Genomic DNA, 21,474 nt, shown 5'->3' on the forward strand with positions numbered 1-21,474 from the left:
GGTAAAGGAAACTGTTTAAAAAAGCATCCTTACCAATATTAGGCCATCTCTAGCAGGATCAGCTGTCTTTACTACATCTTCAACAGGCCACCAACACTGGTTCACATAAACAGCCAAAACTGCAGAAGGAAAAAAGACAAAGGACCATGTTACCTGGGACAGCCTGTGTGCCATATGCACAAAGCACTTCCTGCACACTACCTGTTCAGTAGCACAGTCAGCTTGAGTGGCACTTGGGACAGAAAAAGCTGCTAGCTAATAGTTATATTTTTCAAGTTTCTTTCAGAAAGACTTCCCCTGTCCACGTGCATACACACCTGTATTTGCAGCTGTGCAACTCAAGACACACAAGTTTTTATTTCAGCTTTATCAAACAGCTTTTCAGCTGCCTATGTGACTGAATTTCTATATATCCATACCTTTAGAGTACAGCCTTCCAAATCCCTGCATGGACAGCTATTCACAGAAGGTCAAATGCAGAGAGGTTTCTACCAACAGCCAGACATATGCACCCATAAGTAAGACACACTTTGCCCTGAAGCATATGACCAACCTACATGTAAATCAGGTCCTTGTGTAGGTGCTATTTGTGCCCCACTTCGTCCCAATCTTCCTGAATTTTTGATGTATGAAGAAACAAATATTTAAACCCTACTCCTACACGTTCATCTACAGAATTCATTGCCTGCCATTAGATTTACAAAAGTAGGATTAAAGCAGCAACAGTGACACTGAAATTGCTCCCAAGCACTGCTCAGAAAGAAAATTTTTAACATAAGGTCATCTCTAAGGAGATAGATTTTAAGGGTTTAGAGTAGGTTTTAGAACAAAGACAGAAATTTGAGCATTTATGACCACAACAAGCAGTAAATATTTCAGCAAAAACAAATTATCTGTATAGTGGTGACATCCACCTACAGAAAGTACATGGCCACAGCTTCAGAGAGCTCAAGAACACCATTATCCTCACTGTCTTCAAACAGGGCAGCTATCAGCCTCATTTTTAGGTAGAAAGATAAATTATAATATAGGAAGTATGTTGCAAGGAACATCCTGGAGATCACACCTCTAGAGTCCTAAGGGATTGCACTATCTGCTGGTTTTCTAAGATGCCCAAATAAGGATAAACACAAAAAAGTTAAAAACCATCTGTGAGTCTGTTACAAATTCACACAGAAGGAAGTGAAATGGCTTTAACAGGATTCATTATTTACCTGTTTTAGCCTCAGGTTATACAAATGTCTCTGCAGCACACGGGTTAATTTCCCTTTTTGCTTCAGCCTCTACCAGTTCCCACTGGCTTTAAGGCTGGAGATTCCACTTAGCTAACTTCTATTTCAAATAAATTATTAAAACATGTGCCAAAAAGCTTTACACTTTGTGTACTGGGTTAACAATGAAGAAGTATTGCACGCAAGGGCAGATGCCTGTTTATAGCACCAGACTCAACTCATTAAATATTATGCACTTACTTGCATGGGAGTTTCATACTTTTTCTGTGATGGATTCAATCTGTTCCCTCAATCCCTTCACTCTGCTTTCAAATGCAAGCAGCCACTGCTCCATTACACATCCATGAAACATGCAGCTACAAAGGGAACCGAGTCAGAGAAAAGGGACAGACTGGGCTGAATGCTGACTTCAATGGGAGCTGCACAGGGGTTTGGCACATGGTTTAGAGATGACACATAGCAAGGGTCCAAAAAGTTTTTAAAAGTTTTGAGGAAAATGGGAATATACATAACCATGTTGTAAGGGAGCTACTTTCACAGAACATTTACTGTGCTGTTCAATAATTTAAATGTGTGGAAGGGAACACCAGTTGACATAGCAACTGTCACATCACATTACTTGGGCAACCTTATCTATATGGATGCCTTCCTTGAAGGAATAACTTTTCTTCAGATTTCACACAAACATATGTACTTTGCTTTTTATTATAATTTTTCAAGTCAACATCTGGTCTGCAGTTAAATCCAACCATGCTTCCCCATATTCTCAATTTCTTTTTGTAATCAACTTGAGGAACACTATTTCAAATGCAAACATGATTTGTGAGACAACATGTTCCTTCACTCTCCTTTCCCAGTCTACTTGTTCTTACACAGATATTTAGTTATGTTCATCTGATCATAAAAGATAAAGTAATTGCCAACAGTAAGTTGCACACATGACTCAAAACCTGTGAATCACGATGGATATGATTACAATGATCTTGCAATCACAAGACTTGATAATCTTGATCTTGCAGTTGCAAGACTGGGTGAAATGGATTAAATTTCAGTTCACAATTACTGGAATATATACCTGCTCAGCTGGGTGCCTTGCCCTGTAAGCACTACCTTACTAAACCTCCATACTTCCATCACCTGCTGTCAGACAAACACATTCAGAGTGTTGCAAGAAGCTGCAAGCCTGTGAATGATTCCATGATTCCATTCCAACATGGGTATTTGGAATACAGTACTGGAAACCATTGAATTAGGCTCTAAGCATAACACAATTATGATTATGAAATGTCTCCTTTTGCTAAGCAAACATGGATCCCTCCTCTTCCCAGGTGTTGATTATATTTTGACTTTTCAGGCAATGCTGGTCAAGTGTTCCCACACTGCTGTGCAAATCTGTGAGTGCAATGTGCACACCAGGACTCTACACACAGAGTAAAGCAAAAGATTTAAAGCAACATAAAGTTCAGTACTTCTTTTCCCCCCAAACCTTAATCTGAATAGCTGAAACATACCCCTCAGTCACAAACTACAGGCAAGAGATGTAATTTGAGTTTATTTAATAAGTACAGAATGCACCAGTTCTTTACCTTAGATAAAGTCACTCTGCATTCATTTTGGCAAGATTTCAGATGGATGGCACACTTACAGATGTTGCTTTTGCCAGATTTCCAGCTTGGAAGAAGAATGGTAAATTACCCTGTAAGCAGTTCCATGCCCAGGTCAGCTTTGAGGCTGGAGCAAGCTCAGAGATCCTGCCCTGAACTTCACCCTAAAAGACTGACATACCCAGAATAGCTGTATCCCCCAGCTCCCCACCTTTAAAATGCAGTAAAAGCATTTCTGCCCTAAGAGTCTTATGGCAATAAGTACCTGAGAGCTTGGGAGGCATGCAGATGCTGCAGCAACAGCAGCCATTCAAGTATCTAAGACAGACAGATATCTTTCCTGCAACCAATTACACTTACTCAGTGATTTGTTGCGAATGCCTCGTGACAAATGTTCCATGGCAGCTAACAGTTACTGTAAATTATTATATACAGCATGCAGAAAATGCCACAATAGGGTATGTTTATTTAGTGTTATGAAGATGTTAATCACCCATGCTATGCTCTGTAAGCCCTTACAGCACAATTTACATGCTCATAAAACTATCTGTACAGATATACTAACAGAACAGAACACTCAGCCCATCAAAAAATAAATTAAGAATGCTCCCAAGCAAGACCGAGTCCTATGGAAAAGCTACCATACTCAATTTCTCTTTGAAATATGCAGGTAATTTCAGACCAGAAGCTACACATCACTTCTGGACAACCTATCTGACCAAGAATATGAGATCTAAGTCTCAGTGTTGGAATCAACCCCTCTTTAGACTAAGATTAAATGCCATTAGTCTCTTTAGACTAAGATTAAAAGCTCTTTACAGGAAAACCCATGGCTAGACTGTTAAACTCGGTATTTTACATTTTTTAAGAGTCTAAATTATTAGAATTTCAATACATATTATTAGATTGACAATATTTTCTTTGGGAACTGGGGGAAAATAAGGTTTTACAGTGGCTATTATTTCATAAGTATTGAATACAACATTTTATCTACGCATTACTTAACCACACACTATTTGTGTAAACACAAACAAAGCTGAAAGAGGAAATTCCATCACATCTGAACCTAAGACATACAAGGCCTACAGCTTGCTTACTGAGAGTAAGGTGCTTCCCAGGTTTGTGGTTAACCCCAGCAATTGTCAAGGCTATGTACAGAATTCATTTTAGGGGCTGAGGGATGTTGGAGAGCCACCAGGAGCAAAGGTGGAGATGTTAGAGCAAAGCTAAAGAAAATTATGGTGTCAGGAACACAGCTGAGGAAAAGAACTAAATTGAAAGGCTCTAGCCCAGGCTCTGGCAGTCACCTGTCACCTAAAACAGCAGAGCAGAGGAAGGTTGTGGGTCTCAGGAGCAATATGATATGTTCTTAGTGAGCTGTGGCAGACTCAAGCAATGAGGATTCTAATGCTTTTTGCTGCTTCACTATCTACACCAGGACCTCAAAAGTACATAAATAAACATACCCTATATTCATCTTCTACTATGTTTCTCAATGCTTCTCATTAAAGCACCTCTACTCCAGTGTATCCATGGACATCCTTGGCTCCTTTCTCCCACTGGATTTCAGAAATGTCCAAATTGATTGCAAGTGGAAAGAATCAGTGGGCCACGTTTGCATTAGCAAGATTAACACCAACAAAACTGTACAGAGCAAAATATTTGGTGCAAAGAACATGATGTTCACCAATTTTAGCCTGATGCTGAAAACTAAAAGCTCATTAAAGGCTGGGGACAAAGCAGTGAGGTTCTGGAGTGCATCCTCTAATTTCATGACACCCAACACACACTCCGAGATTGCTCCTAGATATAAACTGAAGCACAGTGTGTGGGGACAACCAGGAAATTTGCTTCTAAGAGCATTCCTGGTGTGAAGTTAAACTGAAATGCAGATGCCCTGGACAGCACATGAAAAAGAGAAGAGATAAACCATAGCATGATTGCTTGCCTCTACCATCTGGATGAAACCGCCTTCACAAGAAAAGCATAAAGCCCAAGGGAGGAAAAAATCATGCAGCCTGCTTAGTGTTTTAAATTTCTGCCTATGTCCTTAAGAAACCATAATGGGATTAATAAATATTGCTATGCTCTGAAGGAACTGGTTTTGAAACAACATGCTCAATGGTCAGAACAAAAGGTCATACAGGTAAGCAAATGCAGATGGACTTGCCACAGTCCACTGCCTTAACACAGTTCACTGCCTTAAGAGTCAGTTCCAAATCTGTTGAACTGTGTGAAGAATATTTGGACAAAATACTTCAAATGTGTATACCCATATGTACAGATATGCACACACATACACACACCCCAGCAGACTTCAGAGAACTAATGAAAATTTATTAAACCTCGTCTAAAGAAACAAACCACATCAGTCAAACTTGATGTGTGTAGGAAGGCTGGCCATGTGTTTATAGCATATAAAATCCAGAAGCAAAGAACTTCGAGCAAAATCCTTTCAATCATACTTCTAAAAGGAAATATTAAGATCCAGATGCTGTAGGATTTACTTAAATAGCCAGACTTACTGATCTCTGTGAGACTTTTTCTCTGACTGTGGGCTGGTGACTCAAGCTGAAGTTTTGCAAGGGGGTCATAGTAGTCAGCTAGTCTGCTGTTTATAATATAATAAGATGTTTATACTACTAGAGTTAAGCTTTTAAATGTAGATAGCTATCATTTAATTTAGGCTCCAATGTGGACTTGTTTGACTTGTTCCTGTGGGAAGTATTTTTTTCCTTGTATACATGTATCTCATTAATAGCTGTTGTTCCTAATTCTATTGGATCGTTTAACTGAAGATTTGTGCTAAATGCACTCCTTTCACCTGCATTTATTTAATAATTCTTCACTTTTGCATTGTGGTTGATACAGATTACCATTCCTCTTGTGCAGGCTAAACTAACTTTGTGCTGTTTTCAACCACATTCCTTCAAACATGAGTCAGTAGGTGTGCAAAACTGCACTCAGAGAGCAAGGTTGGCCTCAGGTGTACATGGCTCTATCACATCTCTGCCTATCTCTCTCCAGAAAAATGCTAATGGAGTACATAAATTAATGTCAGGAAAGTAATTTCATACCAAGAGTTTTAGAGGGATCAGAAAGGTTTTTTTCACCACACTTGTAACTTGGAAAGGTCTCCTACTTCCAACTATGTGAATCACTACCCATTAGCAAATGTCCAATTACAATCATGTAAATAGAGCTGAAAAACTTTGCACAGTTCACCTCTAACCACAGATTATTTTAATCTGTTTTTTGTTCTTATGAAGAAATTTCATGGTTACAGGGTTTGGACTGAACAATAAACACTTAGTTGCACAAATAGTACCTGTTCTAGGAGTGTAAGATCATTACCTGACATACTTTAGAACTAAACAAAGAGTGCTTAGCTTCTTACCCTCCCTTTGTTGTACTATTAAGAATGTTTTTTAAGAAGGTTGGCTATTAAAGCTTGTCAGGCATAATTTATAGTTTATCCTAAAAAAAAAAAAAAAAAAAAAAAAAAAAGTATGTTTTTTAATGTCATTAATTTGCTGCCACATCTGGAAACTGATAAGTTTTAGAGGTTTCACACATCCTGTACTCCCTAAGTGACATTATGGGTCCATGCATAAGTTTTTGTCCTTTTGTAGATGTAGAGCAAATCCTATATGCCATTTCCTCACAACAGCTCCAACATTCCTTGCTTAATCTGGGTGGGTCAAAACCCGGGCTTTTGGTACCATGCAACTTGGGAGTCAAGATCCCCATTAATGACAGTGGTATTAAGAGCTGTCACTCACTTGACATTTGCATCTTCTCACATTCCACAGTCAAAGACGCTTGCCTAAGAGAGTGAGCAAGAAGAAATCAGGCTGTGTATGAAGGCACTGCATCCCTGATAGCAGCAAGATAAAACTTCGATACAATTATTGATTAAATCTTAATAACCTGTTGACAGTGTAAGCAGTGACTCATGAAACAAATACCAGTGAGCACATGCTGACTTCTGCTGCCTGTAGCAGAACTGTGGTGTATCCCTGTCAGGCTGACACATGGCTGTAATAAGACAACACCAGCATTACTAGCAGTAAGCAATTCAGAGCTGGTGGAGTTTAAAGAGTAACTTGGGAGAACCACCAAAGAAAATGGACTGAACTCAATTCCTGAGCACAGTTTCACTCCAAATCTACCCCTCACACAATAATACTGGAAAAGGAGGCAATTAAACCTAGGAGTAAAGAAGACATACATAATAAAGTAGAAATAATATTAGAAGAATTAAGAAAACCTATTACAATTTCACATGTATATTTGCTCTTGTTTAAGAATTTCAGAAATCAGTTCAAACCATAATGCATTAAATTTCACATTATCCTGAGTCAGAAAAATATTACCCCATTGAACAAACTCAGAAATATCAGATTAAGCCCAGGTGATTTTTCAGCTACCAACAGAGTTATGAATGTAATTTAAAAGCCCTGTCAGTCAATCCCCTCTTCCAATCAGTAGTCCAACAGCACAAATGCCTGACAGATAAACTAAAGCAATTCACATTCAAAACTAAGCCCAAAATATTTAAATATATAAACCAGCAGACCATCTTTAAAGTAAAGAAAGTACAACCACTCAAATTTCAAAATATTTTGACCATTTCTAACCTGTCTCTTTATCCTTTGGATCAGTTAACAGCAACATTTTGGAAGTAGGATTATTTCGGTAGAGAGGGACAAAACACACACAGGAATCTTCAAGTTTAACCTAAAAAACAAACAAGCTCTGTAGCTGTAGGTACTGCAAAGCTCCTGAGAAGTATTTCATGTATTAGATGCACTTATGGTGTGTTTTACTAACATGCAGGATATAAACCTAGCACAACACCCTCTCAATCCTGAACTTCAAAGCACTGAAACATACATAGTATTCTAATACTTTCAGTAAGTAATTTTAATTTAAAACAAATCAAGCTACCAAAGTTAGTGAAGACCTTAATGCCAACTTACTATGATTAGGACATAACCTGGCTTTGAACACTGTTACATGCAGACAAATGGTGTTATGAAAGACCAGACACATCAAATAAAAACAAACACAACTTGCACTTCTTACAGAATCGTCCAGCTGAGTACTTGTGGTGTTTTGCAAACAATGAATTAAGCCTCAGGGTACAGGGAGTATCAAAGCATTAGGGCAGTGCCCGGGCAGTTTATCTGTGAGGCACTGGGAGGGTAGATAATTGGCACAAGGTGGTTAAGTTGCAGACCAAGCTAAAATCAAAATGCAGCCCTGAGTACCTCGCTCTTAGACTAAACTTATAAATGATGTGACACATAAACACAGAATCACTGTGCTTAACCAGCTCTAGATGCATACAGATGACGATTTCCATATGAATATTGAAAATGCTCTCATGTAAGTTTAGGTACAGGCAAAGAGCATGCATAATTTAGCACAGTATGTACTGTACTTTCAAAAATCTGGTCCATTGTGTATGTGTGGGTGTGCCTCTCTCTCTAATTGCACCCATTTGTCACTTTGCTATGAAACTCAAATCAGTCCTGTGATACATTTAATATTTCTTGGTGCCTGGAAGGAGTACTATGAATATGGATTATTCAAGATAACAACTTTCAGTTAAAACTAGTGTTCCCTAGTTTATGAGTGGCAGAATCCAGGGATTATCTGCTCATACACTGGACTCTAGGAAAAAAACAACTGGAAACTGCCTGAAATCTGTATTCATGAGCTGCCTGAAATCTCAGTGTGGTCTGGGGGATTCAGTCACTCTTTGCATGCTTCAACTATAACAGCACTGTTGTCATTATGGCACCTGGGAGCATTACTGTAATGAAAAGGCCAGTACTACATGCTATACATACACATATTGTATATATACTACACTGCTGTGACTGTTATTTTGCTTTATAAGGCAAGGGGCACGTTCACAACATCAGCACAAGCCAAGCACAGCTTCCTGTGTCTGAGCACTGCCAATGCCATTCCACCCTGACTTGCAATAATCCTTGCTATTTGTGTACTCAATGCTTGACCAAAGACCATGGCCACACCAAAAAGAAGTCCTGTGACCCCAGCATGTGGCCTGACAGCCACTTAACACTTGCTAAATAATTATTCATGGTTGCCAATCCTGTCACCTGCTTTAATTCAGATTCACAGAGAGGAAAAAAAAAAAAAAAAGCCTGGTATTATTCAAGCCAGTTATTATTCAAGCACCAAAATCCTCATCCTTCAGATTGTAAGCATGTAATGAGACTGTTATCTTAGATATTCACTGGGGGATGGGAATCTTACCTTATTACATTTAATTTATCTTTAATGACAAAATATCAACATGCTTTGAATTATTTTTATATAGTATATGGAAAAAAACCACCAACATAGCAAGAACACTGCCATTACTTACACCCTTGACTAGCTGTCTGAGTGCAGATTAGAGTAGACCTGAATTAAATGAATGCAAAGAGAAATGTGTTGCTATGAGACTCAAATCAGTCATGTGATATATTTAATGTCTGATGACAAGCCACGAAATCAAGACAATTCTGAATCAGAAGCCAGAAGTTCACCTTGTGTCTAGCTACTGCAGGAACACACATAGCACTTACTCTCCCTTCTAATGGAACAGCAAATCAATCTCTGAAAGTACAGTCAGGCATGTGAGATATGGACACTGAAGCCCTAAACTGTGGGGTCTTTGCTTTTTCAGGTTTCTTTGCATTTAACCCTACCCGGTCCACTAGAGGGCATTAAAAGAGTATTTAAAGCTCATTGCATTCAGGACTCAAAGATGAAGCTATTCACCTGAAACAGCATTTTTCTGGAAACTACTACATATTAATTTCCTAAAAGGTAGGAACCATATTCCAAACATTTATTTCACCTAATCCACTTGCTGGTTTGATAGTGCAGTAACAGCTACCAGCACACCCTTTATGACCTATAAAATGCCCAGAATATCAGGTTTCATAGGTGGGCTGAAGTCAGAATTTTTAATAGGCCTGCTCAGTCATCTCCAAAACATTCCCCTCAGGTGGTTCAGGAATGGACCCTAAAGCATTGGCACCTACAGTATTTATACCATCTACCAATCACATCTGATCAGAATTCCTTTGGGAGAACCCACATTCAGAATTATCTATATAACTATTGGGAAGAATGCAAACAAGATAATCTCTGTGACAGTACCTCTGTAAACTGCACAGTAGAGGCAGAAAACAAATGTGCCATGGTATAAACATCTCTCAAATCCACTTTCTTTCCAGTAAGGAGGCAGGTCAAGGTCCAAAGCTCAGCTTAGTATTTCAAACTGTCATTAACACTCAGAGGGTTTTAGAGTTGAAATTTAAGCTTATCTCTCATTTGCAGCATGCAAAGTATTTGAAAAAATGCAGAACTTGCTGTTTTTAAGAGATGTGCAATCCAGCCACACCAGTTCACCCATAACCATAGACAGTCTTATGAGCACAACCAACAAACTAGTTTGCAAGCATCTAAGTTGCAGTATGAAAAACATCAGCCTATTACCTCTGCTCCTCCAGGGATCGAAACAACATCAGGAGTGGATGATGATTTCTTCAAGAGTTTTTCATAGTATGCTTCAGCATCTACTTGCAGAACCTCTGGATCTCCTGTTAATGTATCTACCAAATAAAGGTGACCTGTAGTTAAAATAAAACACAAGATATTTTTAATTTAACTGAGAAGCATGAATTTTAAAACCTGTTTCCCCAGCAGCTGCTTGGCGTAGCTGGGCCTTTATTGTTCCCATTAGAGCCTTTTGTACCATCCTACTCTAAAACACTAAAGCCCCTAAAATCTTATTTACCTCTTGACATGCAATTTTACAAAGTAGAACCATCACAGCATCAAGTCACATTTGCTTCCCTTGAATTAAAAAATAGCAAATTTCTAAGCGTAAGTAAGCTGCTTTAAAGCTGGAAGAGCAAAAAAACTTCTTCAAAACACAGCTCAAGTTTTACTACTGACTAAAAATAAAACAGGATAAAAATTCCAAAGCTTCCACTCTTACTTGGAAGCCTGCCCTTTTATGGGTCAGTCCATGATCTCTTGTATATCATTAGTTTTCTTTTTTTTTTTTTTATTAACTTCGGTTGGGCACTTTCATAACAATTAAATTATGTCAAAAAACATTGAAATATTTACCTACATAAGAGTTCCCAAACTGATAACCATCATCTTTTATACAAGGTAACTTTTAATCCATGTGACTCAATGCTGAAGGGTATTCATGCAAGGTATTTGTTAATTGCACACAAACAAAACCCATGTACACCTGATGCTTGTCACCCAAATTCAACATACAACTTGTACTCTTGGGGAACCAAACAACCTCTTTTTGATGTAACAAACCAGACTGATTGGTGTCATATCACCATCTCAAGATAAGTATCAGAAGAAAATCCTGCCAGTCTTCTACTATAGGAAAGTTTCTACAAGCTACACCTGCAGCTCTTGAAAGCCCCAAACTGAGACAAAATCTTCCACCACACTGCTGTAGTTGTGGTGCTACCTTAGCTCTGAATCCTCTGTTTTAATCATAATTTGCTCTCACATGGCAGCTCCTGTGACCCAAGTTTAATGTGAACTGCACTGATAGGAAGTGCAAGGTAAACAGCTGAGACAATGAACAACCTTACAAGGGCCATTGCAAGAACTCTCTGTATCAAGATCTGGAAAGTATGGATCAGAAAAGTACCACAAGGTAAATTACACCTTTCCATGTAAAAGTAGGAGCATGGGCCAGGTGAGACTATTCACCCATGGTTCCACCATCCTCCCTCCAGCAGTGATCAGCATCTGATTCCTCAGCAAAAGGGTAAGTAACTACAACTAATAATTCACCACCACTCAGTACTGCTTAAAATGCTTTAAACATTATTTTCCTGCCCTTTGCAAGCAATCAGCTTATATCCTGAGGCTTGACAGCAAAGCTATGCAGTCAGAATGCTGAACAGAAGCTACTCTGTAAATGGTTTTCACAGTGTGCTTGTATGTGACAAAATGGGAGAGAAAGCAGCACTGCAACACTGGCAAGTGGAGTCATATTGTAAAATCCCAGCCAGAACTCGGTGCAGTTTTCCTCTGCAGCAGCCTTCCCCAGTGCACCATGTAACACCACTAAGCACAGAAGCCATGTAAGGGAATGAAATTTAGGATTATTATTAAAAACATAAATAATTCACTGAAGTAAATTTACAAGTAAATTAATTCTTTACAGAAGTGCAGCATGTAAGACTTATGTTTAGTGCAAAGCAAAACATTGGCCATGCTAATAAATGCTACTCACGCTACTTATAAGGGTACCTCCTGCCATTGTTGAGCCCAGGCTATCTAATGGACATAATCATGTTTCCTCCTCACTGAACAAGACAACCACTGCCTAACTGGTACATAACATGCTTGCATTCTAAGGTAATAGTGATGATTTGAAGGAAGAAATAATGTCAAATTTAATAATGAGGCATTAGGGAAAACTGATCAACTTTACATTAATACAGCTTTCCATGGGTCTTTTTTTTCTTTAAAAAAAAATGCTTTTTGATTTCCAGTTACCTTCCAGTTCCTGTGTAGTACTCTGAAAATGGTTAAGTAAATTAGAAGCATATATTCCAGTAAAGGGGAAATAAAAAAAAAACTATGAAGAAAAATCTCTCTCTGCTTTTGTATATAAGGGGAGTGAGGTTGCTTTAGGGACAATATGGAGCCTACCTTCGGGTACCCTACATAGTGCTGTCCTCAGAAAGTTGGGTTGCAAACAAAAAGTTGTGCTAAGGGTGACTTTTGTGAACATGCCCCAAATTGTGCACACACATGCATGTACCACTGATACTGTTCAGCTGCCATAGGCAGGAGAAAAAAAAAAAATCACTAGTTTGAATTGTTTTTACATTAATTAATTTGTTTCCAAGTTCTCCCAGTGAATAAATTATATTTGCCTTACTGTGTATGTCCCTTTTATGCTTTTTTGTACAGAGAAACACACAAAACAAAGCTTCAACAAAGCCTAACTATAACTATTGCTACCAGGCACTTGACTACAACAATTATTGCTAAGAGGATGCCACAAAGGTTCCAAAATCAATTGCAATATAATTTATTAACTTGCTTCCAAAGAAAAGCAGCACTCATCTCCTGAGACTGCTTCAGTCTGAGGCCCCTGTCCGCATCTTAGGATACCAAAACTGCAAAGTTCCAAGGACAGCCTTTTAACCTCATTTGAATTCCAGGATTTGATTGGAATTTAATCTTACCTACTGGCAACAAAAGAGCACACTGTGGTAGCCAATCTACTAGACACCCAGAGAGAGCTTCCTTCAAGCTGGGTGTGCACAAAGGGTTACAAATGGGGTGGGGGGTGAGGGAGCCCAGAGGAAGGGGGAAGTGAAGGGGGGCAGAAGGAGTGAGTCATAAAAAGGGAGCCTCTTGCTGCAGCTACAGAGAAGGGACCATAAACTGTGAGGAGAGTAAATTCAGGACTGCATTAGAGGGATTCCTGACATCTGCACTGAAGTGGCTGCCATCCTAAATAGCCAAGGCTGGTGAGCAAGGTGAAGGCATCATCCAGGTGGGTTCTAGGCAGTGGTGACAATGAAGGGTTTGCAGACCAGACTTTGTCTCTACAGGGCACCAGCTTAGAGGGCAAAGGAGGAGGAAATGCACGCAATTCCACTGAAAAAAAAACCAACAAGCAACCTTATCCAGAGATAAAGAAGGGAGAAATGTAAACACAGAGATTTCCATTTGAAGCATACAGAAGAGATTTTAACGCAAAAACTAAAACTGCTGCTTCTCTCTTTTGTTTCCATGGAGCACTCTGGGCACATTCTCAAGCAGGGATGTGTAAGTGCATCTCCTCACTCAAGTCATCTGCCATCAATTTGCATTAAGAATTCGATTTTTAAAGTGAAAAGCTACAGCTATACAAACAAGCAGGCACTGCACAGACAACTCAATCACCTTTAGATGACATTACCCTCCAGCACCTCTAGGTACCTCAAAAACATCACACAGCTCTGCCACTAAGACATAAACCAAGGCCCTTGCTTCAGTCTTGATCTCTAAACTCATCTTTTTCTAAATCCACTGCTATGCTACCTCTGATTTTCTCCAGAATACAGAGCTGAATTTTATGATGGTTTCATGAAGTGGACAAATATCTTCCTTGAGAGGTAAAAGTGGGACTAAGTTCACTTCACTTACAATCTAAAAAATCAATAATCTTGATAGAACTGATTAACATTCTGCGCCAGGTAGATAAATAATAAATGCAATTACAAAATAAAAGACAGTATTATACCTTAACCTAGAAAATAATTTTTGTAGATTAGAGGCAGACTTCCATCCTTACAGACTCAGGAAGAATTTAACTCTATCAGTTAAAGTAAGCAGGAAACATTATTCCATGGGCAAAGGAATTTATTTTCAATAAAACATAAAACTCAGGGTGCACACACTTGGATGTGAAATTCCACAAGTGAAACTACAACCTGCTGTAATGCCCAAAGGTAAATGCCATACTCTCATCTAATCAGATACTCTGAAGATTCTTTTTGGTGATCCTTCTAGATCATCTGCAGTGAAACCCTGTGCCATAAAAGAAATAATTCAACTGGAATATTAATCAGTCTTATCAGGAATGTAATTCTATAGCAATTCAAATCACCATTACATCCCTCAAGCTCTCTTTCACTAAACTAGTTGGTTCAGTACCAATGTATTAGTTTCACCATTTTGCCATTATCTAACAAATCAGTTAAAAATTGGGACAATCAGCTCCATCTCTCTGTAAAGAGATCTTAAATAACTCATTTAAGTTTCAAATTAGAGTGTACTGCCAATATACTTAAGTTCTTTTTGACCATGAGCCCAGAGTACAATTTAATAAACAAGAAATATTTGTTTCATTATTAAGAATTTTCTATTCCTCTCTTCACGTGTAGCTTATTAATAATGTTTCCTTAAGCCAATGAAGTTGGTAATGGAGTTATTTCACTCTAGACATACCACTGGCTTGATTAAGATGCATTGAAGTATTGCTGGTACTCCCTGGAAAGACTTACTTGTTGAAAAGCCCATTTCAGAGATTTGTAAGGGCATTTAGGATGCAGCAAGATTGTAAAGCAAAATACATCAACCTCACTGTAGATGAAGCATGAAAAGTGTTATGTCGGAAGTGAATTAATCATTTATCCTACAACCACTTCTTCATGTTCTACAAACACAGAGCATGATACTACACGTGCCCATTAGGAATTGTATGTTTATAGAAGAGCCATCAGACACCACAGGATTTGTATCTGGACTGTACATCTTAGTACATTTGTGCAAATTTGTGCATAATTTTATATGTAAAAATATGAAAAACACCCAAGTCTGATTTCTAGCGATGCAGAATCAAGACAGATAAAAATAACAGTTCTAACTTTCAAGTTTCCTCATTTGTTATTCTGTTTTGCCACTTCTAATGCTTGCAATAGCAATACTGGCTTTATTTATTGACTTTATTTCCATGCCAATATATTTCATAATTAAAAACAACTTAAAAACCCCTTGAGCAGGTTTATATGTTTCTAACAGTATTGTGAAGGAGTTTTAACCCAAAAAGTATTTCTCTTTTTTCTCTTAATTCAGAAACACTTTGCAATATGAGCCAAACATGCACCAACACAAAATGACAGTATTATCATCACAGTATTCAGGAGGGAGTGCTCTTGTAATTATCCAAGCAACTGAGGCCAGAACTTCTAAGACTTACTCTTAACACAGGTGTGTTTCTGTGGTTCCCCCAACAAATCACTTCATCTTCTATCTGGTTTCTTATCAGCTGAATGTATGTCTTACCTACCACTTCAAAAGGGTGTTTTCCTTATCAGCCTCTCTGAAGTCACAACATAAAAAGACAGAGAAGTCATCTAACATAAATTGTTCTCTGTTATCCTGTGCCCTATCACTGCCACAGTATGGCAACACAACCACAGCAGTGCCTAGAATCTAAACATAACTCTTTTGCCCTTCTAAATCGTGCACATAGCAAAGGTGCTTTCCATTGCCCTCTCCCAGGAGTGGGAGCTCAGTGTTAAACAGCAGTGCTTAACACCAACTCTTCTCCTTCCCTTCCAATGAGCCTGAACAATTCCATGCATGTGGTTATCATTAGACAACCGTATTTGTTTAACCTTTCAAAGGAAGGAAGAAGTCTTTGGCACACTCCCAGGACTACACACAGAACCTGACTCTTGTATCCTCAATTTAATTGAGCAAGTACATGTCAAAACCCTAAATTCTAGTGTAAGTGAAGCTTTGGTATCATAAGAACATGTGGTGGCAATGGAGCCTGGGAGCAAACACCATGGTGTTGTATTTACCCAACATGGAAAGGCAGAGTTCTTAACTATGTGCTGTGCATCATTACTGAAAGCAATGTTCTTCCACAATGCACTGCTTTTCACCATTATTAACAGAGCAATCACTCCTGAAACACAATAGATGAAAAAAATACATTTGCATTACTAGGCTTTCATGTTTCGATCCAAAAACCCCATTTATATATTACTTACTATTCTATCACAATTCCAATGGCAAGAAGAGCTTCAGAAGACAAAATAAATACAAATTTCCATCTGTACACAATATTCTAATGTGGAAGCAATAACTGAAGGCAAAAAGAAAATAAATAACCCTTATGCCATTCCCAATTAAGAAATCAAACAGATCCAACAGATGAGTTCAGTTGCAGCTCCACGTGTCACAACTGAAAATTCTGTCACTCCACTCTAACCTGCAGGACTGAAGGATCCAACAAACAGGTTCCAACTCTAGTTTTCCTCACATGAATCTTTAGCTGTGTTGCACTTACAAAAATAAAGCCAGACCCAACTCATAGTACAGATGAAGTAAAATATGTGTGTAAATAGGCTAACCTCTGTCCTATTCTACACAGAATGCACATCTGGACTGGCACGTTTTGCACAAAGTTCTACCCTAATGTAATCAAAAAAAAGCTGAGGTATTATGGCCCAGAAACAAACTTTATAAATAAAAATTGTAGCATGCTGTTAAAGCATGGAAGTGCTACCAGCTGTAACTATGACATATCAGGAATTCTTACTTCTGCACATTTAACTGTCTTTTTAACAGGGCTTAGGTGTAAAAAATGTGGAAGGAGCTTACAGAATAACAGAGATGTAGTCCTGAAGAAAAAGGACACTCAGGATTGTAATTCATTAGGGCTCTAAGGTTCATATTCATGTCAGGTTTTCCTCAAGGAAATTTCATTGATTCAGGGGGATTGCTGCTAATACCTCTGACCCTGTAAACACAAGAATTGAGTTGCTAATGTGTACTGGTTTTCATACAACCAAGAAATGGGCAGAAGTCTTCCTGGAAAAGTCTAACTTCAACTGCTGAAAGCAGTGGTATGGATTTTCTTGCACATGTAAGGAAAAAAACCCTAAATTTGTCAACTTAATTATTTGTCTACCTCCTAAACAAAACAAAGCATACAAGAAAACCACAAAATTTTTCCAGAACTGTGTCCCTATTAGGGGCTTTTTCCAGCAGTTATGTCAGTCCTACATCTCACTTCATCATTCCCATAGCCAAAAGAGATATGCCAGCAGTAGTTCATAGTCCAGGCCTGACCTCAAATTCAACTCTTTAAAATCTAAGAAAAGACAAAATGGCAGGCCCTGAATGACCCTGGAATGAAAAAGACAGAAAAGATTCCAGGAACAGCAGTAGAGCTTTTATGAATCACAATTTCAAATTTAAATAGTGGTAATTCAATCCTTTACAAAGATGGAAGATCAAAAGAAGGATGCATTGGTCAAAAGCCATCCTATAACTTCAAGGGAAAGAGGAAGACAACATATCCCAGAGTGATAAACAAGGAACAGTGAATTTGCAGGAAATGACAACTGAAGTTCAGCAAATGGTTTAGCATGAAGATGATTTCCATCCTGTGAGGAGAAGCCAGAGCTGACAGTTAGGACAGTTTCAGAAAATAGCTGTATATTAAGACCAAGGATCAATTAAAATTATTACTGAAACACCCACTGTCACAACCTAGCACCAGGGCTAGTATTTGAGTCCATGTTGAATGCACCTCCCTCTTGCTTGATAGCACCATTAAAAGGTGGTGTGGGAAACTTAAAGCCACACTGTACACAGCCCTTATCTCACATCATACAAATTATGGCAATATGTGTGGCACAGCAGGAGTACCTGGAAGCTCTGGTTTGTTATCAGAAATAACAATGTTCCCAGAACAAATGAAGTATTGATAATATGAGACAACTGTCTAGATTTTCAGGGATACCAGTTTCAGATATCACATAATTTGAGTTGCACGTGCTACTGCTCCCATCAATAGTGTGCAAAAGACTGCCTAAGAAACCTCAGCAGCCTTTCTCCAAATAAGTTGCAAGGAGCAATATTCTGCTTCGTGCTGATTTGCTACACAATTAATTAAAAGGATCAATGATCAGAGAGAAACATAATTCACAAAATATACCTACCACACTGCAAGAGTAGTCCAGCTGAGAAACAGAGCAATGTGGCTTTTTTATCTCCAACAGTACTTAAGTAAAGAATGGCAGCACTCTTAGATAAGGATATAATTAGAAGCTTTCCATTTCATTCAATTGTTTAGGCTGCCAGGGTAATACAGCCTTAGGAAGCAGTTTCATGTATACTTTATGTATTTAACTGCAGACTGCTCCTGAAAGAGAAGGTTCAGCCTTTCCTTCCCCCTTTCCAGCTTTCTGTCTCCTTTGTATGAGGTGAAGCAACTGTGTGGCCACAGAATGGTTTTGATCTTTTGCATCAGTTTGTTAAATGGGCAGAATTGCCAACCCAGCAAAATACCCCTATTTTTTTGTCAGAACATGAAGATGATCTGACTGGCTCTGTGCAGATGCTCAGTGCCAGTCTGTACTCCAGGGTGTGTGTACTCCAGGGTGTGTGTACTCAGATCAGTCTGTACACTGGTGAGTGTCTACTCTGGTGCAAATGCAAAGCCTGAAATGCAAATGGAAACCAAGCTGCTCAGCACCCTCAGTGCTCAGCTGCAATGAAACATGAGGACAAGATGGATTTGTACAGCCTGAATGATCTCAAAATAAAGCAATTAATAAAAAAAGAAAAAGAAACAAACAAACAAAAAATCCTTTCCCCCAGTAATTGCCAGTTTGCTGAATTTATTATGCAGCTGGAAATTAATACATCACCTGCACTAGCTATCACAAGCCTCTTAGCCTGTCTCAGAACTTGCTTTAGTAAACAGCTGCAAGTAGTGGAGGAAATATGTAAACATCTCTCTCCTTTCTCTGTGCCATTGTGTCAGCTATTCTACATGTCTTTGAAGGTGCTCCAAAACCAGCATGGCTCAGCTTTTCCCTTTTTCTCCTTTTGGGAGGAGAAAGAAGCAGAAAAGGAAGGACAGGCTGGCAACAGAGGGCTAACTCTGTGCTTGCTGTGCTCTTGACAGTAAGGCTGAGAGTGTTTAAATTCAGTTTACACAGGCTCTTCTGTAGGGACAAAAGAAACCACTGCTGGTGGTTAAAAATGCAAAAGGTTTTGATTGTAATGGCTTGACAATCAGCCAAAGATATGACTAGAGGGAAAAACACAGCAAGGCAGCTATGACCAGAATGAAAGAAACAAGGAAAAACACATGCCTTGACTTCAGAGCAGAAAATTGACTTAGGCTTTGCATAAATGACAGCATACCTCCAAGTTTGCCTGGTCCACAGTCTGCCACCAATGAGAACATGTAGTCTAAAAGCAGAGCCTATTAAAAGGCATAATGTTTCTAAACGGCATCTGTTATGTACTAATAAGCATTACTTAAAGGACACAGCCCTTAAATTGCTACCAAACGTGCACTTATCTGAAACGGCTGCAAGGCAAACGTTACCAAAATGTCACATGACACCATGGGAGTTTGACTAATCTAAAAATGTTTTTATTTATTTTGGCTCGGAATCTTTAAGCAGAAAAAATACAGAGGCACTTTCTGAGATTTTGAAACCGTGCAGCTTCCCGGGAATGAAACACCAGCAAGAATTACATCAGCAGAGCCATTTGCCATCTGTTGTCAGTAATACCATAAAGACCAGCCACCAGATAGCACTTTCAGAGGCTACAAACACAACATTTTTAAGCATCCACAGACCTCTTGGTAACTGAGCAGGACACAGTTTACTTGGAATATGTGCGACCTGGGGGTCTGCCAATCATTTTGCAAAGACAACACAGCAGAATTGTGAGTTTCCATGCCAAGTGTTTGGGAGTCTCTCAGTACACAACCCATTACACAATGTGGAAAACACACACCAGCCTGTTCTACATAGGTTCTTCTCACATCCTCACAACCATAATGTCTGCACACCTCCGACCTGCAAATTTAAATGGCTTGACTTTCTCATGTGTTGCTTTCTTTCCCTCAAGGGAAGGAGAGTATTCACTGCAATGCTATTATGGAAAGAGACTCAGGTGTGTTGGCTGGGGTTTGCACTGTATTTTCTTTTTTAGGGAAGGAGTTAGGATTTTGTCTCCTGTTTCTCTCCTTCTAGGCCATAACTACATATTTATGTTAATGGAACAAAGGGCTCAGTAACTTGTCTTACATGTGACATGGAAAGCAAAGAGCTTATGCTAGCCCTTACATCTTGAATACACACACACTAAGTCTAAGTAAAGTTCTACCTCTTCTGTACATGAGATCTTCATTATACTGAAGCTGTATTGCTGCTAATCCATCTCATTTTAGATTTCTGAGTGGATTTTCTAGATCTGGGAGCCACAATCATCATATATAGTGCCTATAGACTATCCAAATTTTGTGATTCCACCTTCCAGGCTGCTGACCTCCTACCTGTAAACTGATTACAGATTAATATAGAATTCATGGAGGGCAGGGAGATTTCCATCTTCCTAGAGAGACAGATGGATATTTAAGGCATCATTAGTGTAATTGTTAAACAAGACATACAGGTTTCTCATCTCAGGCTCCAGAGTTGTATATACATTGCTGTATATATACACTGATTGTCATTCCCAGCCTTCTTATCAGATAGGTAACACACACAAATCTGGCTTTCAAAGTGTTCTAAATCAAAAAGAACTTGTGACAAGGATGAATTTAAAACAAGAACTTCAAGTTGAACTTCAAGGTTAACAGCTGGCCTGCTTTCCAAGGTAAGGTTTGCCTCAGACCTATAATGAGTTTAGAAACCTGGAAGTTTAAGCATTCTTGCCCTATGAAAGCCAGTTACAGGAACACACTTCAAGACCTAGCTGTATCATCCCAGTAACAGCATGACAAACTGAAATGCACCATTTGCACATGAAAAGTTAATGGCTGATTCCAATATAGTCATAAAGTGAGCTGTATACTCAAGCTACTGCAAATTGTTCCATGATTATTTTAAACATAGGCATATATAATTAAATAACAAAGACAAAACTCAGACACTACTTAAACCCAAAGGCAGCTGTCACAAAAAGAGGAAGGAGAATGGAAGAACTATTCTAAGCATTCAATTTGAGAGCAATGAAGAAGTTAAGAGAAAAATGTGGACATTACCTGAAGTGCCCAACAGTGCTAGGTTTGCTTG

At 38.7% G+C, this 21,474-nt stretch overlaps 1 protein-coding gene across 1 annotated transcript in view; it reads right to left on the bottom strand.

Moving 5' to 3' along the window:
- The window catches only part of FAM169B (family with sequence similarity 169 member B), a 37,468-nt gene that overhangs the window by 13,999 nt on the left and 1,995 nt on the right, over positions 1-21,474 (bottom strand). The window contains exons 2-4 of the mRNA XM_030456915.1: positions 10,361-10,494; positions 7,477-7,576; positions 34-119 (exon numbers count right to left, since the gene is read on the bottom strand). Coding sequence (XP_030312775.1) covers positions 34-119; positions 7,477-7,576; positions 10,361-10,494 — 320 coding nt within the window. The remainder of the gene's footprint in view (positions 1-33; positions 120-7,476; positions 7,577-10,360; positions 10,495-21,474) is intronic.

This window comes from Calypte anna, chromosome 10 (assembly GCF_003957555.1).
Source record: "Calypte anna isolate BGI_N300 chromosome 10, bCalAnn1_v1.p, whole genome shotgun sequence".
Lineage (NCBI taxonomy): Eukaryota > Metazoa > Chordata > Aves > Apodiformes > Trochilidae > Calypte > Calypte anna.